Here is a 27,429-nt window from a genome sequence, read left to right as displayed (position 1 = left end):
TGATGATCATACATCTCCATAAACATAACCAACTCCAACAAAAACCACCAAATACAACTCTAATCATCATAAACAATCCCAACACTTACAATAACCACTCATAAAAATATGATAATGTAGAACTTTGAGTGAAAAACGAACTTTGAACTCATTCTTTATTACTTTTTTCAAACTTGAATTTTTCTTTTTTTTTTTTCTTTAGAACAACCTTCAAATAGAACATTTGAGCATTAATTTTTTTCTTTTGCTCTTTTTTTTTCTTTTTAACTCATATTGGAATTTTCAACTTTGAAACACAACATCAATATTTTCCAATAAAAAATCAAAGAACAATCACTCTTCTTTTATTCCCACATTGTGCAAATAATGTGCACACCACAACTCCCTCACCTCACCAACTAATAGCTCCCCCAAGCCAAGCTTGGAACTAGTAACCAATGAGGCTTAAATAGGCTTGTAATGTGGCTAAATAAACAATAAAAGGGCACAAGCAACAACATGGATAACAATAAGGGAATAAATGTATCTAAATACTCTGAAGGATACCTAAGAGAATGAACGCCTTCGTCCTCCTCATGTGCATAATAAGTCATGAAACACTACTCATAGTTGCAAATCAATACTCAAATTCATTGACATACCAGGAATTATGGAACTATCACACATTTCCTAACCAAATCAACTAGTCAAGCACTATATTCACAAGTAGTTGGGCAAAATTGACTCATGTTTAGGAATCCAAGCAATTAAACTTCAAATCATGACCAACAAATCCACAATGCTCATTATCAATAACCAAGAATCAAAACAAATTTTTCTCAAGTACGGGGCACAGGGAAGTATGATTCATAATTCATTGGAACGTATTTTTGAATTTTTTATTTTTTCAATTTTTTTTGTATTTTTATTTATAAAGAAGCAATAAAACTAACCTAGGAAAGCAAATAAAAACTATACTAGAAAGCAAATAAAGAGAGAAAAGGAAAAGAATTACCAAGTGAAAGAACACCCCCCCAAGCCAAATCAAGCAATGCCCTCATTGACTTGGGAGAGTAGCCTACTCCTCATCCTCATCCATCCTCGAATAGCCCCCGCCGTGGCTAGAACTAGCTCCTCCATGGCTAGAGCCACCACCTCCATACCCCGAACCACCTGCAAAGTAGTTAGGGTCCACATTCCCACCCATACCCCCAAAAGGAGCATCACCCCCATATCCGTGGACCGAAGAGTAGTCCACATAAGTACCATACGCACCGGGGTGAGATTACCCTCCTTGGGGGTATTGGAACCAATCGGGAGTAAGTGAATCGGGAGGAATAGCCCCCCGACGGGCGTAATAATCATACATGGGATAAAGGCCCCTCCCTAGGTTCCTCTCTATGTAACCAACCCGCCCATCTAAGGTGCTTAACCTAGAGTCTAGGTTTTGGATCATACCCTCAACTCTCCCTTTCCCCGTCTCGATGCGGTCTAATTGGCTCCTAAAAGCCGAAAAGTCGTATGGGGCATTGGGGTCGACGTTGTAATCGACCGAGGAAGTGGGCATGCCATAGGTGAAGGGTGGAGATGGTTGGTAGTGTGGTGAATGGTGAGTGGGGGAATGGTGGGGTTGTGGTGAAGGGTGAGGTGGTTGAACCTCACCTTGACCATTTATCTCGAAAGTATAAGAAGGCTTCCCCCTCTCAAATTTGGTCAAGGCGGGGTTGGGTAAGGTGAAGGCTTGGTCTCTCCTACCCGATTGTCGGTGGACTATCCACCAAGTATCACTCCCCACAGGTTGCACCCAGTTCAAACTTCCTAAATAGGGCAGGTCCATGAGGTTCGATCCTACAACTTTCCTATGCCCATCCGGGTTCCAACCTAGGTGTTTCCTAGAAATGTGGGTCACTAACCCCCCAAAATAAATAGGTGCCCTAGACCTACTAGCCTCGGCCGCATTGGCCGCCCTTTGGAAGTGATTGGCTATCCTATGGGGTATGTTCAATTTTTCAGCGGTAAGAATTACATAGGATGCCAATAGTTCCAATTCATCTCTCCTAACATTTGCCGGTTCATGCCTCCCAAAAATAGTGAGGCCGACAAATCTTTGCCAAAGTTTTGGGACGGGATATTGAATCCACGTCCCTTTGGCATGCTGGAGGTTCACTAAATCCTCCCCAATTAGCCTCTTATAGACCACGACGGTGTGGTCTTGAGAGGGTTCAATTGGTTTATCCGATTTTAAATCAAACAACTTTCCAAATTCTTTAAGAGTTAGTCTCACATCGTTGTTTAATAATCGGAATTGTACATGAGTAATTAGTGCATTCATTTTAATAACATTAAAACTTGAAATAAATTCCAATGTTAAGTAGTCATATGTATCATGGCACATTTGAAAGAAACCACTCATGCCTATACCCTTGAACAATTTTTCCAAATATTTATCTAGGCCTAACCTAACTAGTGTGGGATGATGAATAAAACGGGTAGAGATTACCTGGCGATCGATGAGGTTGACCATCCTAACCCGTTGCTCCTCCGAGGTAATGAAAACCTCCTCCCATCCCGGAATTTGAAGATCCGGGTTGACCGTTGGTTGTGGTGCCCTCGAACTCTCACCCCTTTGGGTCCTTGAACGTTTTGAGGCCATTATATGGGGAAAAATTTGATGCTTGGAGCTTTCTCTCTCTAAGGGTTTGAGAAAATTTGAGAGAAAGTAGTGGAAAATTAGTGTAGATTGTAGAGGAAAATGAGGGGAGTTGAAATATGTAAGAATTTTTTAGTTTTGATGGAAGAATTGGAGGAGATATTGAATTGAAGTGTAGGTTGAAGGTTTGAAAATGGAGGTTTTAGAGAGAGAAAGTGAAATGAAGAAGATGAAATAAGGAGAAAGTGAGGAAAGAAAGAAGAGAAAAAAAAATAAAGGGGGTCGTGGCTGATGGCGCGCCCGATCGGGCAAAAATTTGATTTTCCAGAACTCCAGTTGCGCACCCGATCGGGCGAGCTTCGCCCGACATATCTTTTCCTTCACTCGATTTTCCACAAAAATGCGCCCGATCGGGCAAAAATAGCGCCGAATTCGACCTTACTTGCCCGCCTGGTCGGGCTGCTTTGCCCGATCGGGCGAAAATAGCGCCGAATTCAACCTTGCTTGCGCGCCCGATCGGGCGAGCCTCGCCCGATCGGGCCCGAGCCCAACTCGACTGCACTCCTTTTTCTCCGATTTCTTTTCTTCTTCAAATTTTTCTAAGTCTTTATACCTGTCAAATTCATACCTGTACAACAACACTTATAACTGGTGAAATATCACTCTCCTCGCCTCTCTAAAATAAAAATAAAAAATAAGGAAAAGGGAAACTAGCCTAAAAAGCATGAAATACGGGTTACCTCCCGCAAAGCGCTGGTTTATCTAGGTCCCGCACGACCTTCTTACCACCTTGAAGCTCATATTAGAAGTGGAGTTAGGAGAGTCTCCTCCACATCTCTAATGGTAGCACCTTTCATGATACACTTTCAACCTTTGGCCATTTACCTTGAACTCTTCACCTTTGTCATTCACCAACTCCACCGAACCAAACTTGTTCACCTTTGTGACAGTGAAGGGACTGGACCACCTAGACTTCAACTTTCCTGGGAAAATCTTCAATCTAGAATTAAAGAGAAGAACCTTATCACCCAGTGCAAACTCTCTTGGTAAGATCCTCTTGTCATGCCACTTCTTGGTCTTCTCCTTGTAGATCCGTGCACTATCATATGCCGACAATCTAAACTCATCCAACTCATTGAGTTGAAGAAGTCTCTTCTTACCCACGGCCTTACAGTCCATATTAATCTCTTTGATCGCCCAAAAGGCTTTGTACTCCAATTCTACGGGAAGATGAATGACATGCCTTACCATAAACTAATCTATAAGGTGAAGTACTAATCGGTGTCTTAAATGCTGTTCGGTATGCCCAAAGTGTGTCATCAAGCTTCATACTCCAATCCTTCCTTGACTTGGCTACTACCTTCTCTAAGATCACCTTGATTTCCCTATTAGAGACCTCAACTTGAACACTAGTTTGGGGATGGTAACTAAGCCCGATTCCATGATACACACCATACTTCCTAAGGAGGTTATCCAATTGTCTTTCATGGAAGTGTGTCCCCCATCACTAATAATAGCCCGTGGAACACCAAACCTGGGAAATATGATCTTCTTAAAGAGCTTGATGACTACCTTAGAATCGTTTGTTGGTGAAGCTATGGCTTCTACCCACTTGGACACATAATCTACGGCTACAAGTATGTAACAATTCCCATTGGAAGATGGGAACGGCCCCATATAATCGATAGCCCAAACATCAAATATTTCAACTTCAAGAATCCCAGTTCGGGGCATCTCATGCCTCCGCGAAATGTTGCCAGTCCTCTGGCAAGAGTCACAAGCCTGCACAAAAGTGTAAGCATCTTTAAACATAGTAGGCCAATAGAAGCCTGACTCATTAATCTTAGCCACCGTTTTACTGGGGCCGTGATGTCCTCCATAAGGTGAGGTATGACAGGCGGTAAGAACGCCATGAGCATCCCATTCGGGAACACACCTGCGAAATATTCCATCTGCACACTCACGAAACAAAAAAGGATCATCCCAAAAATAATGTTTAACATCATAAAGGAATTTCTTTTTCTGTTGATAAGACAAGTCAGGAGGTAGAGTACCACCCACTAAATAATTAGCGAAATCTGCATACCATGGGTGTTGCTCTACAACTGCATATAGGTTGTCATCAGGGAAAGAATCATCTATAGGTAAAGAATCCTTACCCTCATCATACCTGATACGTGACAAGTGGTCTGCCACAACGTTCTCTGCTCCCTTTTTATCTTTTATTTCTATGTTGAAATCTTGGAGCAAGAGAACCCACCGGAGTAGCCTTAGCTTTGATTCCGCCTTGGCTATCAAATATTTTAGTGCTGCATGATCAGTAAAAACAATAACTTTAGAACCAACTAGATATGATCTAAATTTTTCTAAAGCATAAATAACAGCAAGAAACTCCTTTTCTGTGGTGGCATAGTTGACTTGGGCTTCATCCAAGGTTTTGCTAGCATAATAAATAGCATGGAAAACCTTGTCCTTCCTCTGTCCGAGCACGACTCCTAGTGCAAAGTCACTTGCATCACACATGATCTCGAAGGGAAGGTTCCAATCAGGAGCACATATGATGGGTGCCGATATCAAAGCCTGCTTAATCCTGTTAAAAGCCTCAAGAAACTCGTCAGTAAAAATAAATGGGGAATCCTTGAGCAAAAGCTGTGTCAGTGGTTTAGCAATTTTAGAAAAATCTTTGATAAAGCGGCGATAAAACCCCGCATGACCCAAGAAGCTTCTAACTCCCTTAACATTGACTGGGGGAGGTAATTGCTCAATCACTGATATTTTAGCCTTGTCTACTTGTATGCCCTTATCAGATACAATATGGCCAAGGACTACTCCCTCTGTCACCATAAAGTGACATTTTTCCCAATTAAGGACTAAGTTGCACTCTTCACATCTTTTCAAAATTTTAGCGAGATTATTTAAACATGAATCAAATGAAGAACCATATACGCTAAAATCATCTATAAAGACCTCCATAATAGACTCTATGAAATTAGAAAAAATACTCATCATGCAACGTTGAAAGGTAGCGGGTGCATTACATAAACCAAAGGGCATTCTACGATATGCAAAAGTGCCATAAGGGCATGTAAAGGTAGTCTTTTCCTGATCTTCAGGGTGAATCGGAATTTGGAAAAATCCTGAATACCCATCCAAATAGCAAAAGAATTTGTGATTGACTAACCTCTTAAGAATTTGATCTATAAAGGGAAGAGGGAAGTGATCCTTTTTAGTGGCGATATTTAATCTACGATAGTCTATGCACATTCTCCACCCTGTTACAGTTCTAGTGGGAATTAATTCATTTTTTTCATTTGTTATCACAGTCATCCCACCCTTCTTTGGCACTACCTGCACAGGACTTACCCACTTGGATTCATAAATAGGATAGATAATACCTGCATCAAGTAATTTCATCACCTCCTTCTTGACTACTTCCTGCATGTTGGGATTTAATCTTCGTTGGGGTTGAATTCAGGGCTTGTAATTTTCCTCTAGATGTATCCTGTGCATACAAAAGTCAGGGCTAATACCCTTGAGATCATCAATACTGTACCCTATAGCCTTCTTATGGGTTTTGAGAACCCCTAGAAGTTGGGAAGATTGTAGGTCAGTGAGTGCAGTACTGATGATCACGGGGTGTAGTTCCAGTTCATCGAGAAAAACATATTTTAAATGAGAAGGGAGTGGTTTTAGCTCAGGTTTCTTGACCTCCTCAGGTTTTGATTCCTGAACTAAATTTACTAACTTCATTGTCTCCTTGGGGCTTAACTCTTTTAAGGAAAGAGCCTTTTCAATATCCTGTACCTCATTACCCCAAACGCTTGCATTGTCGCTAGATAAATTCCCGCAGAGAACTTCCTGTAAGGGATCCTTCACAAGAACCTGTGGCAAGCTATCATCACAAATATTGTCCATTATATCAATTGTATCAATGTAGCAACAATTTTCCTCTAACATAGGCCCTTTCAAAACCTTCCCTAAATTGAAGGTAACATTATCGTCACCTACAGAAAGGGTTAGTTTACCATTTTTTACATCAATAATCGCTCCTGTAGTGTGGAGGAAAGGCGTACCTAATGTAATGGGTATTTGTGTGTCCTCTGCCATATCTAAAACAACAAAATCAACAGGAATGAAAAATTTACCAACTCTGACAAGTACGTCCTCTAAAACACCTAATGGGTATTTTACCGAACGGTCTGCCATTTGCAAAGTTATATTAGTAATTTTTAACTCTCCCATATTTAATTTAGCGCAGATAGATGATGGCATGACACTGACACTAGCACCCAAATCACACAAAGCTTTGTCAATAAAAACATTCCCAATGTGACAAGGGATAGAAAAACTACCGGGATCCTTTAATTTAGGAGGGGATTTATTTTGCAAATAAGCGCTACACTCCTCTGTGAAAGCTACAGTTTCTACTTCATTAAAGGCCCTTTTCCTAGTCATAATGTCTTTTATAAATTTAGCATAAGCAGGTACTTGAGTGATTAAATCAGTGAAAGGAACTGTTACCTGCAGGTTTTTCACAACCTCTAAAAACTTACCGAATTGTTTATCAAGCTTACTCTTCATTTGTCTATTAGGGAATGGAAGCTTAATAACTGGGCTCTGCACATCTCCTCTCTTATCCTGCAATTTACCCTGCACAGAAACATTAGTAGGGTTAGTATCTATTTGTAGCCCTGCAGGGCTAGCAGGATTACCGTTTGGTATAGAGGAATCTAGATCAGGAACGGGTCTATCTTCCTTTGGCATAGGAGGTCCGTCATAATGTGAACCACTCCTTAGAGTGATTGCATTAGCATGATCTGTAGGATGGATAGGTTGTGATGGTAGAGCTCCCTGCTGACGGGATTGTAGGGTAGATGAAAGTTGTGCAACTTGATTGTCCATGATTTTATTATGGGCTAGGATAGAATCAATTTGCGCTTCCCTACTCTCCATATGCTTTTCCATATGCTTTTGCATGTTGGCAAGCATTGCTCTAATTTCTGTCACGGCAGGGTCGGAAGATGATGAGGGTGATGCTTGGCTTTTCTGGCCAGAATTAGGATGATAATATTTTTGCTGTGGTGGTGTTTGCTGTTGTGGTTGTTGTGGAGGTGGAGGATTTTGTACATTGGTGCTCCGGTATGAAAGATAAGGATGATTTTTATAACCGGCATTGTAGGAATTGGAATAGGGGTTATTTTGCCTATAGGTTTGAAAGGCATTAACTTGTTCCATAGAGCTCCTACAATCTTGCTCCCAATGACCTACAATTCCACAATTTTCACAAAAAGCTTCATGGTTAGCAACAGCAGAAACATTAGCTACAGAGTTAGGAGCAGCAGTAAGATTATCTAGTTTTTGACAAATAGATGTTAATTGAGCTTGCAAAAAGGATACGGAATCGACACTATGTTTTCCTTTATTTGCAAACCCTCTCGGATTCCCATATTGGGAATTGTGTATTGCCATGTCTTCGATAACCTGTCCTGCATCATCCACATTTAAATTCATAAACCTCCCACTAGCTGCCGAATCTAGTACTGATCTAGAAGAATTTCCAAGTCCATTATAAAATGCTTGGATCAATTGCCATTGTGCTAGATTGTGGTGGGGGCACTTTCTCTGTAGATCCTTGAACCTCTCCCAAGCCTCATATAATGTTTCGTCGGCCTCTTGAGCGAAGTTCTGAATAACACTCCTTAGCACCGCTGTTCTCTTTGCAGGATAATATTTATTATAAAAATTCAAAGCAAGAGTTTCCCAGTCAGTAATACCAAGTGCAGTTCTATTCAAACCATTAAAGCATATTTGCTTTGCCACATAATGAAAAGGGAAAAAGAATCTCCCTGATTTGGTCTTGCGTGACCCCGACTTGTCTAATGGTGTTACAATATTGGCAGAAATCTGCGATGTGAAGATTGGGATCTTAACCCTTAGCTCCGCTGAACTGCTTCCTCTCTATCATAGTGATAAATTGGGGCTTGATCTCAAATTGAACTCCATCTAGAGCCGGAGTGGGAGTAAGGTGCGGGAAATCTGTGAGCTTCGGTTGCGAATAGTCACTGAGTTTCTTCTGGGCCGTCATCTCTGATTCTGAATCTGAAGGAATATCTGTGTCACTAGAATCAGGGGGAGGATCTCTTCGATCGTTGTCCTCCTCAGAACCCGCCAGAATTTTTCTATAGAGTCTCCTTTGCCTATGAAAAGAACGCTCGATCTCAGGATCAAAAGGGATGTAACCTAATCTGGAACACCTGGGCATAAACAAAGAACTAAAGACAAATATGAGAATTGCCTCAAAGAACTAATGTTCTCTGAGGCAAAAAGGGGGATAATCTAGACTACAAAAATATAATCAGAAAACAAAAATAAAACCGTTTCCCCGGCAACTACCCCAAATTTTGATAGGGTAAAGTCGTATCCCCTAATAAAAAATAATTACCTAAATCACTAACTAAAGTAGATAGGGAAGTAGGATCGAACTCCACTGGGAAACAGGTCTTTTTAATTCTAATTAATATTATAATCTAAATTATCTAAGTAACCGATATTTTTAGGTATGAATTCTATACTACGAAGAATAAGTTTAGGGAGAAAAGAAACAATAATAAGGAAGCCTAGGGTCACAGGTTCACCAATAATTAATATTCCGGGATAGAACGAAGTAATTAATAATTAACAATGCACAGATAACATGATTAACAAGCTCTCGCAATTTACTAGACCTAAGTTCCTATTAAAATTAGCCTTTAATATTAAATCAACATCTGCTCGATTCATCAATTCAATATTGCTAAACCTTCACAATCAAATTACATCTACTCGATTCATAATCTAATTGCAAAGAATTAAAACAATTCAATAGGAAATTATCATGCAATATCAATAATCAATAATAACAAACTATCCCTTCATATTAATTATGGATCCCCATAAACCCTAGAATGAAACTACTCACTAATCATCATAACTAAGCCAACCAAGTAAATAATTAAAAGCATAATCAAGAAAAGCAATTAAAATAGCTGAAATAAAAAAAAGGGAAGAAATTGTACCAAAAATAAATCTGGAATTAAAGGAAGTATTAAGAACAAAAGTTTAGAGAGAATTGTAGAGAGAGAAAAATACTAAGTAGAGAGAGAAAGTCTAAGAAAGAAGGTAATCCCAATTTCCGTACATAATTCGTACTTAAACACTCCTAAAACAAAAAACTAAAACAAAACTAATCATCTACTAAGAAAAACACGCGCCCGATCGGGCGAAGGGCCGCCCGATCGGGCCCGCCTTTTTACTCTGCCCTTGCTTGGTATGCTGCGCCCGATCGGGCGCACTTCTTCCTTGAGGTTTGCTTTTGCGTGCACTCGCCCGATCGGGCGTATGCTTGCCCGATCGGGCCCGGCTTCTTCTCTGAGGCTTGGATTTCGATTGGGCTTGATTCCTCGGCCCAATCTGAATTTCCTCATCGGGTCTTGATTAATTGATCCAATAGCCCCGGTATCACATACCGAGCCCTTAATCACCGGCTCTCGCCGATCCTGGGCTTCAAGAGTGGTCGTGTCCTTCTAGCTTCCGTAGTCGATCCATAAAGCCTGGGAAAATGCTCCAAGAGTGCAATTTTCCGTAAAATACAACTAAAACTACGAAAACACTAGAACACACAAATTAGTAATAAAAGTGGCCCGAAAGAGCCAAAAACAGTACTAATAACGACCAAGGGACGGGGATAAAACACTATATAAAATGGACATATCACTATGGTCGGTTTCAACTTGGATATTGCACTTGTACCTATCAATGAAAGCGTTTACTATCGATTCTCAAGTAGAGGTTTTCTCTTTATCAAGGGAGAAGTACCATTGTTGGCGAACAGTTTTAAGAGATAGTGAGAACAGAGTGGGGAAGACCTTCTTATCGATACTCTTAATACTCATTATGGTTTCAAAAGCTCTTAGATGAAAGTAAGGATTATCTGTTGCCTTGAATTTTGGGATGTCAGTGGCGTTGAACTTATGTAGAAGAAGTTCCTTGTCCAGCGAGACCCCTTGCGAACTCATGCCCTGAAATTTATAGTCGCTAGATATCTTGCTTAGACTCTCTTGCATGAGACTCATTTGTTATTGCTTCACGGGATCATCGACCCTAAGTGCGAGAAGTTTCAGTGTCTCAGTCACAGTAGCCAGTTGGTTCTTAAGATCATTGACTTCTTCTTGAGTTGCCATTATAGCCCTAGCCTTCCTTTTTTGACGAATCGGTTTATCAAAAAGTGAGACTTGAATAAAGAGGTTGTCCTTGATTAATCTCCCTTCTCTCCTTGACCAAGTACTGTGGAAATGGAATTTGGGGATACTTATTGTTAACTATTTGACTCAAACTTTATTCAACATGCAATGGATGGAGGAAGTGAAGAAAGATGGAAGAATGTGAAGAAGAATAAGATGATGGAGGTAGAGGGATATGAATAATTAGGAATAGAATGTACCCCCCAACTCAAATGACGGAAAAGACCGACTCATGCATGAACCTAAGACATGGTCATGGTGACATATACTCAAAATGTGTGCTAAGACTAGTGAGGGTATGTGACATGTTAAGACTCGTGTCATGACCATGTGGCTAGACTATGTGACCAAGACTCGATTAATGACTCAACAAGGTGTCATTGACAGCGAAAATTAATAGAATTAATTAGCAAACTGGTTAATTAGACATTAGGTGATGACTCGACCAATAATCCAAACTGTCGGCCAAGCGACAGGACTGGCGTCACACCATGGAGCTTGGCGCCAGACAACAGAGCTTTCGCCAGGCGCTACACTTCATAGTGTTGCTACAGCTGAGACCTTGGCGCCAATATTGGAGCTTCGGTCTGGGACTATTTTCGGTGTTATTAGTCAACTGGGGTATGTCTAAAGTCGTACTAGATCAATTCCGATTAAAATATTAGACTTTATTGACTCAAATTAAATAATTAATTAATTAATTAATTAGGCAAAGTTCTTTAAGTCATTAATTTATTTAATCTCAACACAAGTCAACAAACGGTTAAGAGAAACACAGAATATATATGCACAACAAATAATGCACAATTATTCAAGTAGGCAAAATATGATGCAATGCGTTTGCAACCTAACCATGGCTCTAGTTCTCTAAAGTTCGGGATATGGTTTAGTCAAAGAGGGTCCATGGTTAATTGTCCGGATGCACCACGCGGAAGCCTAACCGTGAAGGGTTGGCGCGAGTGGATGGGACACCGCGAGTTTTAGAAAAAACTCGCTTCCATGGTTTGGTGAATTCAACATCTCGGATGTACCCTTTGTTGCACGGAGCGTTCAATCGGGTAGATGGAGCATGAATCCCCAGAGGGTTATGTCCATATGTAGAACACATATGGGTTTCAGAAAAGTGAGAAAAAATTCAATCAGGAAGTAGGATCGAGCAAACAATACGAAAAACCGGTCGAAATTAGAACACATATTTCTTGCTCGGTATTGGGGGAAATTGGCGCCAGCAATCAGAGACTGGCGCCAACTTTTAACTGTAGCGCCTGGCGCCAATACTGACGTCTGGCGCTACGGCTAAAAGTGTGGCGCCAAGCTCTGGCCCCTGACGCTACTTCCCACATGCCTCAGCAGCTTTCTGTGCTCAATAAAATCCTCCAGTTTCGCGCGGTGTTATTTCAGTCCTAGTTGTGAAAGACATTCCTCAAATTTCCTACGTGTAAAATCCTATGTTTTTGACTCATTAAGGATGGTCTTTCCAATGAGATCCTTTTTATGCATATGACAATAATGTTAATCAAAATTACGCACATGAAATACTTAGAAATTTTCGAGTCTTATCCACTCATTCTAAATCATTGCCGAAACAAATTCAGGAATTAAAATAGAAATCCTCCCCAGTGGAGTCGCTAAAAACTGTAGGGAATAATTTCAAGCCTTCAAAATCCCACTAGCTTGAACCCCACTGTGATCATACACTAAAGTACGGTAGCGTCCAAAAGGGAAGAAGATAGAGCAAAAGAGTCGCCAACAAGTTTTTTAGGAACTTGTAAACCGTTCACGAGGTAAAGGTTACACCCCTTAACGATCCAAGAGATCGTCAACTCCATAAGGTCTAGAACCAAATAAGGGTTCGGGGATGAATGTACAAATCCAACCTAAAAGAGATTGAACCTGCCCTAATAATAGGCCTCTACTTTATTCTGATCGTATTCATGTGCGCTTTCTGATTAACATGCAATCATTAGGATTAACGCTAAACCTGTTTAATCTATGTTGGTTGAATATTAATGCACAAATAAATCTATTATTGGCGATCACTTGAATTATAATCACATTAACCCTAAACAAGATTATTAATTATCTTATTAAGCGTGATTGCAAGTACCAATTCTCTTTAAACATGCAATAAAAGGTGATCAAGCAATAAAGAATAAATAATGTATCAAGCAACATAATCAATAATAATAATAATAATAATAATAATAATAATAATATCATCATCAAAATAATAATAATAATATTCATAATCATCATAAATTATAACAATTATAATCATAATCATGTTCATGTTAATATTAAAGCATAATAAACATAGCAAGATCCTAGGCATGATACTAACAAGATTAATAAAAAACCCTAGCATGTCACTAAGCAATAAAAATCAAATCTTTAACCCTAACATGATACTAAAAATCATAAATATTAGGAAGAACATAGGAAGCATCATAGGAATCATATTTAATATTAAAATTAACCTAGACATGATACTAGGAATATCATAATAACAATATAAACATGATTTCTACATCATAATATCAATTAATCAATTAAAGTACTTACTTTGATGTCTCGTACCTCTTTCTAATAACAAAATACACACGTTAGTAACTTCAAGGAAAATAATAATCAAAACAATTAAATTAAATAATTGAAATAGAGATTTGGGACCAAACCCTCAGAAATTAAACCTTTCACGTCTAGGGCGAAGGCAACTTCGAATATGGCTAGGTGTTTCTAGATCTTGTGAATGCGGAATTATGTATGAGAAAACCAAGTTTAGAGAAGAAAGATGAATGAGAGAGATGAATGATTAAGAGAAAATTAAAAGAATTGGTGTAAATCGGTGAATGATAGATGTAGATGATGAATGAAAACAGAGTTTTTTAATACGATATTTATAGAGAAAATCAGCCAAAAAAGATAAATTAACAAAACAGAGTCTGACGCTCAGGAAACAGAGCTAGCGCCAACCCTGGCTAGCTGGCGCTAGGTACCAACCTTAGCGCCAGGCGCCAATGGCTAGCGCCAGGCCTGGTTCCAGGCGCCAAGGCCTGGGGTTGGACGCCAAGCTTGATTTTAACGCGTTTTCGAAAATCCGATAAGTTTACCGTACTGGAAGATAAAATAATATAATTTCTTCGAAAATGCTATTTGATTTTGATTAAAACTCTGAAAAGTCAACAAAGTCAACTTATCAATGCTAATTGAATTAGGAATGAAAAGAACTTTCTAGAAGAATCTAGAAGACTAAAACCATTCCTAATTGTATTAGGAATGATAAATCATATTAGGCCCTCCCCTAGATCATTGGGCCGCATATAAAGCTCAAACCGGGCCCAGTTTAGCAAATTGGCCATAACTTCCTCAATGTTCATCGGAATCGGGCCTATAATATATCGTTGGAAAGGTCTTTGCAAGCCCCATCGAACTACACTACTATTGGACCCGTATCATGGACCAACCAAACTGGATTGGCTGTTTTCTTAAAATAAAGTTTTCAAAAACAGAAAGAAGAGAAAAGAAATTAAAACTTTCCGCAACACTAAACTTTCCACACTTTCGTTTCATTCGACTATGATTCGACGTGAAAGGTACTCATCACTGGGTTTGGTTTTGGGGAGACACAAATGGGTGTCTACAATAACGTATTAAAAACTCCGTAATCATTCACCAATTCTCACTGATTATCACCAATTCTCACCAATTCTCGTCAACAATCAGTTTTCATTCGCAATATTTAATTTTCTAATTCTCTCTTAATTCATTCCTCTTTTTTTTTCAAAACTTGTTTTCACATACAAAATTCCGCATTCGCAAGATCTAGAAACACCTAGCCATATTCGAAGTTGCCTTCGCCCTAGACGTGAAAGGTTTAATTTCTGAGGGTTTGGTCCCCAAATCTCTATTTCAATTATTTAATTTAATTGTTTGTTTATTATTTTCCTTGAAGTTACTAACGTGTGTATTTTGTTATTAGAAATAGATACGGGGCATCAAAGTAAGTGCTTTAATTGATTTATTGATATTATGATGTAGAAATCATGTTTTAATTGTTATTATGATATTCCTAGTATCATGTCTAGGGTAATTTTAATATTAAATATGATTCCTGCGATGCTTCCTATGTTCTTCCTAATATTCATGATTGTTAGTATCATGTTAGGGTTAAATATTTGGTTTTTATTGCTTAGTGACATGCTAGGGTTTGTTATTTATCTTGTTAGTATCATGCCTAGGATCTTGCTATTATTATTATGCTTTAATATTAACTCGAACATGATTATGATTATTATTCATGTTTATTCATGATATTGATTATTTATTATGTTGCTTGATATTCTTTATCGTTATTGCTTGATCACCTTTATTGCATGTTTAAAGGGAATTTGTACTTGTAATCACGATTAATAAGATAATTAATAATCTTGTTTAGGGTTAATTTGATTATGATTTCAAGTGATCGCCAATAATAGTTTATTTGTGCATTAAATTCAACCAACATAGATAAACAATTTTAGGGGTAATCTTATTGATTGCATGTTAATTAAATAGCGCACATGAATACGATCAGAATAAAGTAGAGGCCTATTATTAGGGCAGGTTCGTTCAATCTCTTTTAGGTTGGATTTGTACCTTCATCCCCGAACCCTTATTTGGTTCTAGACCTTATGGAGTTTACGATCTCTTGGATCGTTAAGGGGTGTAACCTTCACCTCGTGAACGGTTTACAAGTTCCTAAAAACTTGTTGGCGACTCTTTTGCTCTATCTTCTTCAATTCTCTTTTGGACGCCACCGTACTTTAGTGTATGATCACAGTGGGGTTCAAGCTAGTGGGATTAAAGCTTGAAATTATTCCCTACACCTACCTCAAAGATTCACTTCACCTCACAAAATCCATGTGAGACCCCTTCACTTGGCATGCCTTTTCCGGCCATCTTCCACCATTGAAACACCAAAACCATGGCTCTTCCTCAATGGAAATCCGACCAAGCCATGCCTCCGCAAAGAACACACCCCCTCATGACTACCCATATGTTTTCAAAGGTTATAAGGCACCACTCAATTGTCCCATGAAATTCAACCGAGTTCCCTCAACAATTTCTCCATGGCCCTCCCTCACACACAACATGTAGCCATCAATGTTGAGCTTACTACCGGACATCAAGATGGGGTAATCCTTGATATCCTTCAACTCCAACATCAACACTCCATAGAAATAATTCTCCTACTCCGTCTTCCATTGTTAATCAAACACAAAATTCAAGACTTTTCAATTCCAATAACAACCTATTGAAATCCATACCAAAGACTCAAATTTTGAACACCCACAACACCAAAATTGAAATTTTAACACCAAAAAATTCAATCTTTGGACTTTCTAATCACAAACAACAAGCATACCACACAAACTAACCCTAAAAAACCGCCAAAACAACCTTGGCTCTGATACCAATTGAAAGGGATTACGAATGTGCTAGCTAAGTTTGCGATTAACGACAATTAACAACCATGAAGATGGAAAAACAAGTAATAAACGAGACAAGGAGAATTTACCGTGGGAAACCCGAGAACCGGGAGAAAAACCACCAATCCACTATGGAGTAACAATTTGATGAATAACAATGTAGTTTACAAGCTTTCAATCACCATGAAAGCTCCCACCCCAAACTCACCCTCTCAAACACTCAAACCCTAAGTGTTTGGGCATTTCATGAGGCTTTCTCTCTCTACATCTTTCCCTTCATCTCATTCTTATTACAATGACAATACATAAGTATATATAGTGCTAGGCTAAATAAAACAATCCTACGGTCTTAAATAAGCCACATCGCTTAAGTCGCAAAACCGTAGAAAATAGGGCATACACGAGGTTCGACCGAACCTACCCCATGTTCAACCGAACCAAGGGTGGTTCGGTCAAACCTCCAGAGGTTCGTTCGAACTTCGAGTCAGTAGCTTTTGCAAATGAAAATCTACAACAGGTTCGACCGAACCTTTTAGAAGTTCGATCGAACTCCCGCACTGCTCAGACAAGTCTTCGTAAAATGGCCATAACTCCCTCGATTCTTAACCAAATCAAGCTTATGACCAAGCGTTGGAAAGCTCTTGAGACGAGCTATCACCTCCAACTTGAATCATCTCAATATCACTTCTAGATATTGAGATATGCCCATTTGAAGTCAGCCATTTGACATCCACCATTGCTTTACACCAAGCAATAGCCCATAGCTTAATCTCCTAAGCTATGCACCCCCTTAGCCTTCTTGAAACCGTTCTCCACACTCTCAAACCCAACAATATGTTGCTGCAATGACTACTCACTACTGGTGAATGAATATGTTTTGACAGCCAAAGACGAAGGTAACACATTATCTTGTTCGTGTTATAAAGATTACTGTCATTGCACTTCCCATTGAAGAGTCGTCTTAGCACAAAATGTTATGTGCCCAAGCTTGTTATATCCGATATTCCAATAGTGTATTTGTGTATATGATTCACCTTGGGTTAGACATTTTTTTTTTGGACGGGATGGGTTAGACATTATTTCAACACATTTGAATTTCAATTGTGTTTTCATGTAAACAAAAATTTCGTACTACGTTATTCTAAAGTGCTTATACACAAACTACCTAAACTACAACAAAATATTTGTTTCTACACAAACGTTGGGCTACATTCATATGGGCTTGATAACAGAAATGGGCCGCTGATATGTGGGTCAGTAATTGTGGCCCAGTTTTAGGCTTTTAGCAGTTCACACAGATTTGACAAGTCAGCATTCTCAGCATAGTGCATAGGGATGAACATGGTTTGGTTTGGTGCGATTTGAGTCCAAACCAAACCAAACCGCAAAATACGGTTTTTAGTAAATTTTTCAAACCAAACCAAACCATATTAGTATTGAAACCAAACCAAATCAAACCGTAATAATACGGTTTGGTGCGATTTGGTTTGCGATTTATGATGAGATGATATTTTTTTTTCCAAAAATTGTCAAATAATACTTCACTAATTTATAATAATGTTTAAATAAGTAGCCCAAACGGATTAAATTGTACTACAAAGTTACAATAAAAATATCAAGTGCAAACACATAATAAAAATAATACATAACAATAAAAGATATTCATATGAGTACTACATTATAGTCATTAATTATAGAGTTTTGACGGTATAGTTTTTATCTATTTTTCATGGTTTTTTATTTATTCTTTAATTTTTTTTATATAATATAAAAAAAATTATTGAAAAATTATATAAATATTAAAATACGGTTTATTGGTTTACGATTTGGTTTGGTTTATAATTTTTGCAAAACCAAACCAAACCATAAACCATATTTACAAAAAAATCGAGACCAAACCGTAATTTTATAAACCGTAAACCAAACCAAACCGCTAAAATACGGTTTGATCTGCTTTGGTTACGGTCCAGACCAAACTGTGTATAGCCCTAATAGTGCATAGCCTGCATAATGCATACCCAAATAAAATTTCTATTACTTCAACTTTTAATTAGATATGGTTAAAACTCTTACTAATTTTTGGTTCAAATTAGATATGGTTACTTGCTTAGAGTTTTATCTTTTTCTTTTTTGTGGGGAGGAAATTTGCTTAAAGATTAGAAATGCGTCAGCAAATATAACTTAAAAACAAAATATGTGGTATGATAAACGGGTTTGGCCACACCCGACACAATTGTCCACTTTATACGACCAAAGAGGTTCCACCTCAAAACCATATGGCAATGGGGGAGTAGTCCCTTAGCCTTATAAAGTGGACACAACTTTCTTATTTCTTCAATGTGGGATACTTTTTCCAATACAAACTCTTACTTATAAACTAAACCAATGTGGGACAACAACACACCACTCACATCTGGGTTTTCTCATGGGCTTAACATGGTACATTATTGGTTTACATGATCATAATGAAATAGACCTATTTTTTATTTTTTAGGGATATACTAGATTTAGTTCATGAAGAAAAGGTCCTACGACATCTACAAAATAGATTCAGCCAAGCTAATAGCACTTTCGCACCTTGAGGTTGACATATGACGGTTCAATCTCCACTATATACAACATTTTCGGATGACAAGTATATGGTGATTTCCATTAGTAATTTACCGTCCCTTACTTATATAAAGTAAATACCAGTGGATAATAAGGATGTCAACGAACCGAATCACTCCAAGTATTAGTCTGTTTGAGTTAAGTTTGATTGAACATCTAGAGCTCAAGCTGAGTATAACCAAACTTTTTAAATGTTTGTTCGAGCTTGAGTTATTTAGGTTTATTGTTGTCCGAGCTTGATTCACGAACAATCTCTTTGAAATCAAGTCAAGCTAATCTTAAAATTTTTTATAATATGAGCTTGAACATGATTCAAACAAGCTTATTAACAATACCCTATCTACTTTATAACCAAATTAATCTGAGCTTGAGCCTCAAAATTTTTTTATTTTATTTTATTTTTTGTAACTCATTTATTTGCTTACTTAACGTATAATGAATTAAACTTTGGTCAAAGTTGTTCACGAGTGTATCGATTGGATCGACCATTGACATCCGTACTTGTTGAAGAACATGGATCAGCGTCAATGACGGTAATTTAAATTTGTGCATCGAGTTGCTTTTCTATACAAAGGTGGTTAGTGGTTACAACTTACAAATCATAATTAAAAAGTCACTCTACTCCATGAAAAGAATTTGCAAATGTGTAATTATTCCAATCTATTTTGTCTAAATTTATCATTATTATTATCAATTAGTTGTTCTGTTTCTGTCAATATAGGTTCAAGACTCAATATTATGTACGACAAAATGGTGAAACGATATTGAATTATGTGATGTTTCTCATAAAGATACAAACTTCAATTTATTAAATTAGGCCAATATCTTGTTCATGAATTTTAAATTAATGTATTTATTATACTTTTATTTTGTTTGTGTCCTAATTGAATAATTTGGTATACGGTACGGTTGGAAAAAAGTTAGCTAGAGTTATGATAGGATTATTTATATGTGGATCTAAAGACAATTATAATGCTGAATAACATAACATCCACCCTAAAGTTATGTTCATAGGATAAACACAACAATAATGAATATTCAAGTAAGAATACATTTTAATTACAAAAAAAAAAAAAAAAAAAAAAAAAAGAAAAAAAAAAAAAAAATCAATCAACGAAATCAGTTATGATCATTTAAAATAATTTTTATACCTACATTATAAAATTGGTTTCAATTAGTAAAAATCTTAAATTTTATGGCATCCTTGGATAGTGAATCATGTATATTAAGAGAATAACGGTACAAAAATATAGATGGAGGTGAATTAAGGTAGTTGTAGAAGCAAGGAATAAGGTAGTGATAGTATAGGAGGTACAAATGAGAGACTTGTAACCATTATTTGGAGGGTCATTGTTATTAATCACCATATTAGGGTAATTTAATAGTAGTATTACCCCAAAACGAGAAAAATAATTAAGGTCACCTCTAGGCTTTTCGTTCTCATTCAATTATTAGTATATAATCCCTTAAATCGCCACCACATCAACTCATTATCATTCTCTCATTTCGTCTTCATTACCTTCTTCGTGATATTTTACCCCCAGTTCAAGTGTGCCTTTTATTTAGTTATATTCGAGTATTCATCTACATGCATCGATCCTTACAAAAAAAATTCTATTCATTGAAATAATAAAGCATATTCCGTACAAATTTCCATAGATCAACTCAAATTAAGCAAAATTCCTTTTTTTCATGCGCTGTTGTAAAAATTGATTTTAAGCATAAATCCAAATTTCTAATAGTTTTCATGTATTGTTATTCAAAATGGTAACATAGTCTTATTAATCATAATAATTATATTTTCAGAACTTCAAGTTGAATACAGATACAAAATCATTGATCATAATAACAAAAATAATAAGCATGTTGCATTGCACTATTTGCATGCACAACTTTTTATTCAAGTCAAAAGAATATTATTGTCCACAACTAGATTTCATAGATGCTTTATTAATTTACTAAATTATCTTATCAAAAAAAAAAAAATGTTTACTAAAGTACTAAAGATAAATTTGTTTGGAGAGTGTCTCAACTCATCAATCATGCCTCAATCTACTCATGCATTTTTTCCAAAATATAGACCATTATACCCTTTTATTTATTTATTATTTTTATTAATTATATTTATTTTTGCACTAAGATTTGCTCCAAAAGACCAAAACCCAATGAGAGAATATTCTTTAAAAATTTAAAAATAAAAATATGGTCTTCCAAGACAAATAAACATTCCATACTGTACATAACAAAAGAAAAAAAAAAGTTTCTTGCTACATTTTTGAACAAAAACACAAACAAATAAAATTCAAACTATTTATTTTAACAAGATAAATCAACCAAACAAAATGTATGAATTTCTCACTACATACAATACCATCAATCCTCATCCCAAAAAAAAGAAAAAAAAAAATTGTATCAAAGTTTCAAGTTTTGATGGGAACACTAGTAGCTGAAGATCTCTTGATATTGTCCATATGAGTAGTCTCATAAACGGGCAATCCACTCGAACAAAACCCGAATTCGTAATCGATCCGTAACTCGAAAAGATCCGAACTTGAATCACTATCAGCTCCATCTTCATCATCATGTTGATCAAATTTCTTGTAGTTTTCTTTCTTCTCTTGATAAACAACATGTGATGAAATGTTATTATTATTATTATTATTATTATTGTAATTTTTTGATTTCTCAACCATTCTTAATTTCTCATCAATCCAATCAATATTATTATTGGATGATCCTTTCATAACTTTATTATTATTATTATTATGATCATCCTTGGGAATCCCATTATTATTCCCATTTCCTTGGATTTTATACTTGGATAAGGTAGCCAAAACATCCTTATAATCCGAAAAATTCCTAAAATCTTTACAAGATTTTGTAGGAGTGTTAAGGTTATAAGGAGGCGGTGTTCGAAACCCGGAACTTGAAGTAGAGTACATTGATCTTGCATCAATTGCACTACTAGTTGACCTAAAATGGCTAATACTACTTCTCCTTTTTCTCCTATTAATCGGACTTTCATCTTCATCTTTTAAAGATGAGGATTTATTCGATGATTTCTTGTTCTTAGAGTTTGTTTGACTAAAGAGTGAGTTCAAGAATTGAGCTATCTTACCACCAGGAGAGCTAGGTTGTTTGTATTTCTTTTTATCCTTGCTTTTTTGTTGTTGTTGTTGTTGTTGTTGTTGTTGTTCAACTATTGACAACGGGTTGTTGTGTTGGTGGATGTAATAATGTTTAAGGGAAGGTACGTCGAGGCTAACCCTACCTTCCCTTAAATAACCGCGTCTCTCTTCTTTAGACACCGCCTTTTGAGACACCAAGTAGTTGTTGATGTTGTTGTCATTGTAGCCGGAGAAGTAATTAGCCGCCTCGAACACATCGAGCTCCTCGGAGTCGATCCGTCGATGGGAGGGCTTCTTAGACATGGTGGTGGTGGGTGTTGGAGTTTTGGTGGTGTTGAGCTAGTTTATGGAGGATTATTATGCAATGTTGTGGTTTAAGTTAGTTGTGTGTTTTTTTGAAATAATTGTGAGTGGTATGAAGAGTGGTTGCTTTATAATAATACTTGTAGTTAACAAAGAGAGGGTGTGACTAAGTTAAAATGATAAAAAGAAGGGTAATAATATTATGATGAAAGTTAATGCAATTGTAGTCCCACAAATATATATAAATAGATGTGATATTTTAGCTTTAGTGTAATAAAAAGATGGAAAAAACAAAGTATGGGAATTTCTTTTTTCTTTTTCTTTTTTTTGTATGGTAAGTGAAAGATAATAGAATTATATATGTTGGGGATTGTGGGGGGGCATAGTGCGATCTGTCATACTTTGGATTCTTTGGAAAAATACTGTGCTACTTAAGTTATATAATGTATGGGGTTATAATAGCTACATTACCAAGATTAATATTTGGGGTGTTAGTTATTCAAACTATAAGTGTGGCATGACTTGTATGTGGTTGAGAATGAGGGAGTGAGGGTGAAAGTGACTCAAGAACATCTTTGATTATATCTATCTAGTAGTATTATAGAGACACTATATGTCTATTGGGGCACCCCTTTGGCCCTTCTCTTTTATCTCTCCCTTCTTGCCTTCTTATGTTGTCCATGAGTGGAAAATAAAATTTGAATTTCTCTTTGCGTGATTTTTGGTTTTTGATTGAGATAAAAATATATTATGTGGGGGTTACTGAACATGTGCTAATTGGAGTTGTCACTTAACATGAAATATTGTGATTTTAGGGTGATAGATTAAGGGGGAAAGAAAGTTACTAGTGTACCAAATATGAATTTTCTAGTTTTGGTCTACTGATTTTGCCTCACTATAAACCAATTTAATGAAAGTTCTAATGTGAGACACATTATGGTGTTAAAAAAGGGTTTTCTACTTTCACAATAAACCACATCTGGCCGTCTATAACTTAAATGTAGAAAAAAGTTCCAAGACATATTAGCCAATAAATCCCTACCTTAACCTCTTAAAGTATGATAAAACACTTATAAAATAGTGTTACAAATTTAATGCTAAAATGTTTGTTTACCTATATAATGCCCCTATTTATATAAAGATAATTGGATCTAACTTTTTCCTAGTGTGATTTAATGATTTACTCCACAACTCTTATGAATAGTGGTTGGTTAATTATACCCTCTAAAATTTTTATTACTTATTTGCCCTCAGCTCGTGTTAACTAGATATTTGGTTGAATTCTTAAGAACAATGTGTGAATGTTTATACCCCTAAAAAAATATTTGTTTACATATTTTTCCCTTATTAATATAGCCAAAAACTAAAAGGACTCTTCAAACTAGCTTAGTAATTCACCAATATTTTCCCGCATTAGCCACCCAATTTATTCAAAGCTTTGTTAAGGTTAAATAATAGTACAAGTTAGAATATAATACTCAAAAATTTTGTTTCGCAAATATGTATTTTCTACTAACTAAGGGTCTGTTCATATTTACTTAATTTCTGTTCAGTTCAGTTCAGCTCCAATCAGTTCAGTTCAGTTCAGCTCCTAATTTTCCTCTCTCATAAAATATTCATTTCAGTTTAGTTCAGTTCAGTTCAGTTCAGCTCCAATCAATTCAGTGCAGTTTAGTTCAACTCCAATCAGTTCAATTCAGCTTAGTTCAGTAAATGTGAACAGGCCCTAATACTTTCTACAATATAAGAAAAACCATCATGCTAAATTTTTTTCTTGTAATTATTTTGTAGAAAATTTGAAATCTTATTATAGCAATGTCCCATGCATATACAGTGATATAGTCTAACCTAGATAGTTGCCTAGTTGTCTTATTATTCTTGCCAATACTAATTACGGTTGGCCTGGTCTCTGAATCCATATAATTGATTATCTGAGCAGGTTTGGGTTTTAGATAGATGAATAAACCTATTCAAATTCAATGTCTTGCAAAAAGAGAAAAGAAATGTGTTTGACTAATTTCCCAATTTTTAATTTTTAAGTAAATTAAAGGAACGATTTTTCCCACTTCATTCTAGCTAGCCTATTAGTAATTAGAAGCTATATAAATATATAATGAGATTAAGAATGAGCCCTTTGTTCTCAAATTTGATTTAATTTAGATAATGTTGTATCAAGGTACCTTAGCTTGTCTTTCGACCATTTATCACTAAGTATCCAACCCCTTCCAGTACTAAATTATTGAGAAGCCAAAGCGATATCAACAAGTCCACATATTTAGTAAAGAAAGTACTTGACTTGCCATAACCAATCGTTTCGAAACCAAGTACCTTACTATTTTGCTCCATATATTAATGACTTCTTAGTACCTTATATTTCAACCATTAATGACCAACCGAGTATCCAATCACTCCCGGTTCTAAATTATTTAGAAGATGACGCAATTTCAACAAGTCCCCAATTTTATTACTCGTACCAAGTACTGCACTTGCCATGCGTAACCTACCATTCAAAAACCGGGTGAGTACCTAATGAATTTGCTCACTACGTATTGTTAATGAATGAATAAATAAACCAATTTGTCCATATTCAATCTACTATCTCCGTTAATTTTTAGTTGCAACAAAGAAATTGTTTATATCTTACAAATAATACCCTTTTATTGCAAGTTTACAACTAAAAATTATCAGAGGTATAGTAAAATTTATCTTAATTAACCCAATCCATCAATTTGTCTTGTGGCACGTTGTGCGAATGCAAAACGATTATAATGTTAATAATCAATATTCAAGAGCAGTAGATCTACCAAGACAAAATATTTCATTTATGATCGATGTTGATAATGCAATAATATGCAAGAGACGTTATTTCATTTATGACGTTGAAAGTCTATGCGGTCCCAAATCCCAAATATAGCTGCATCCCACGTTATAATTTTATTAGGTCCAAGATCACAAATTCACAATGTAGTAGTTTCAAAATTCACAACACTTATCTCAATATTTCCAAAATATCATCATCAATTTCAATGACACATCATATATTCTTGTTAAATTATAGATTAATATACATCCAATAATATTCCCTCCGTCCCTTAATTAAATTTTTATTTCTAACATTTAGTCCTCACATAATAAAGAGAAGTAGAATCTAATTAAGGGACGGAGAGAGTATGAGAATTAAGTCCCTATAAACTTATACTTCGTATTATATAATAGTATTACATATTATTCTACTACCAATCAACCTCATTAATATAAGAATATAGAAGATTGTAGTTGAGTACTGTATCCATGTAATTTCAATTTCCTTTCATCTTATTTTATTTGATAGAGTATAATATAAATTGATTTTGGAGTTCAACCATCAGCTTTGTATTTTGGTTGAATTAATCGTTTAATATTATCTTTACAGAAATCACCTAACTGTTATTTAATGATACTAATAGAGGTAAATAAAAGAACTAGCACTCTAACTAATTTATTTCCATAAAATTAGCAAGTTCAACAATTTATGCCACATTGCCACATGATCATGTCCTATCATAACAAGAGGTTGGGTTTTAATTTCTAGTCTAGTTCATATGACTCAAATTAGCACAAACATGGTGCACGTAGTTATAAGTCTTATGACCCACATTTATCTTAACCAAAAGAAGAAAAAGATAGTAGCACCTTTTTTCTTTAATTGTGAAATCACGCACATTAATTTCACTGATCTAAATCATTTTACTTTAACATGTTGTATGAATGTATGTGTTATGTGTACCATTTTTAAGTAGGCTCATCGAATCATATAACTAGCGCATATATTTTGAAAATTTAAATTTATGGTGTCCAATATCTTACATCTATGAAGGGCTCACATCAAGAAAACTACATGAACGGATTTAGTCATGGTAGCTATTTATGCCTAGTTATTGTCATGGTGATATGGCAATTTTTGTGCCAACGGGAATACGACAGTTGTCACGTGCATTATGGTAGATTTCTTCATACTTGAAATTCATTGGGTAGTTTTTTTAACTTTAGGGATAGTGATACTTGTTGTTACATTGCTTTCTTTCAATGTAAACCATATACTTATTGCTATAGTGTCACTCATATATGGTACGCAATCTTCATAAATCACTCGTGTATAAGCTCTTAGAAGAAGATTCCCGATAGAACAATTGTGTAGGAAATAAAATATTAAAAACTTGAACTTTATATAATAACAAAGATGAAGAAAGCTATGCCACGTTGATTAGTTGAAAATCTCATATAAGTTGTGAGTCTTGTGACGCATTGTCTTTTATATTTGCCAATTTCGACAATATTTGTGTGTGATTTTCAATGACGGGTGCTCCTCAAGGATAACAATCCTAAATCTTGATATGAAGATTGAGATTAATTCAAGAATTGCTCAAATCTCTAAGACATAATGTATTAGACATAATTATATTAATCATCAATATGAGTACATGTTCAATTTAATTATGATTTGATATATATGTTTTTTTTAATAGTGGAGGTAAAAGGATTTACGGATTATATTTACTCATAAGAAAGATGTAAAGTCAACGAAAATGAAAAATTCACCAAAAAAAAAAAAAAAAAAAAAAACCCGTTAAATTGCATTATTATTTGTGTATATACAGTACTTTTTTAACAAATTTTACCTACTATTCAGATATAATTTTGTAAAGTAAGTTCAAGATGGGCTCCAACTTAACTACTTATACGAGAAATAGCAAAGGGGTCAATAAGACAATAATTGCGGAAAGGATAGTGTAAATCGAACCCGAGATAAATTAAAGCCATGAAACCGAAGCTTGCTCCAACTGAGCTGAACTTCAAGCACACCATATAAGATTATCTAGCTAAAACACATAAGATTAATAATTGTGTATCTACCCTCTTATATATACCTCATATATACAAGAAGGGGAAGTTTCTGAAATTTGGTTGCATGGTGTTGACGTAACACATAATTATATGAATAGAAATTACATGGTCTATATATATATGAATAA

The 27,429-nt window shown here is 36.0% G+C and overlaps 2 protein-coding genes across 2 annotated transcripts; both read right to left on the bottom strand.

Annotated features, from left to right (window-relative positions):
- Nucleotides 1-3,466: 3,466 nt before the first annotated feature.
- On the bottom strand, nucleotides 3,467-3,808 carry LOC110683339. Its single transcript, XM_021859720.1, has one exon. It carries the CDS (start codon nucleotides 3,806-3,808, stop codon nucleotides 3,467-3,469), a length of 342 nt encoding a protein of 113 aa, XP_021715412.1.
- Nucleotides 3,809-21,194: 17,386 nt separating this feature from the next.
- LOC110721636 (protein BIG GRAIN 1-like E) lies at nucleotides 21,195-23,006 on the bottom strand. The gene has a single exon (XM_021900831.1). It carries the CDS (start codon nucleotides 22,415-22,417, stop codon nucleotides 21,407-21,409), a length of 1,011 nt encoding a protein of 336 aa, XP_021756523.1. The 5' UTR covers nucleotides 22,418-23,006; the 3' UTR covers nucleotides 21,195-21,406.
- Between the last annotated feature and the right edge of the window lie 4,423 nt (nucleotides 23,007-27,429).

The sequence above is a fragment of the Chenopodium quinoa genome, unplaced genomic scaffold, assembly GCF_001683475.1.
Source record: "Chenopodium quinoa cultivar QQ74 unplaced genomic scaffold, ASM168347v1, whole genome shotgun sequence".
In the NCBI taxonomy this organism is placed as follows: domain Eukaryota; kingdom Viridiplantae; phylum Streptophyta; class Magnoliopsida; order Caryophyllales; family Amaranthaceae; genus Chenopodium; species Chenopodium quinoa.
Note: the sequence above shows the minus strand (reverse complement) of the source record. Positions and strands in the feature narration are given on the sequence as shown.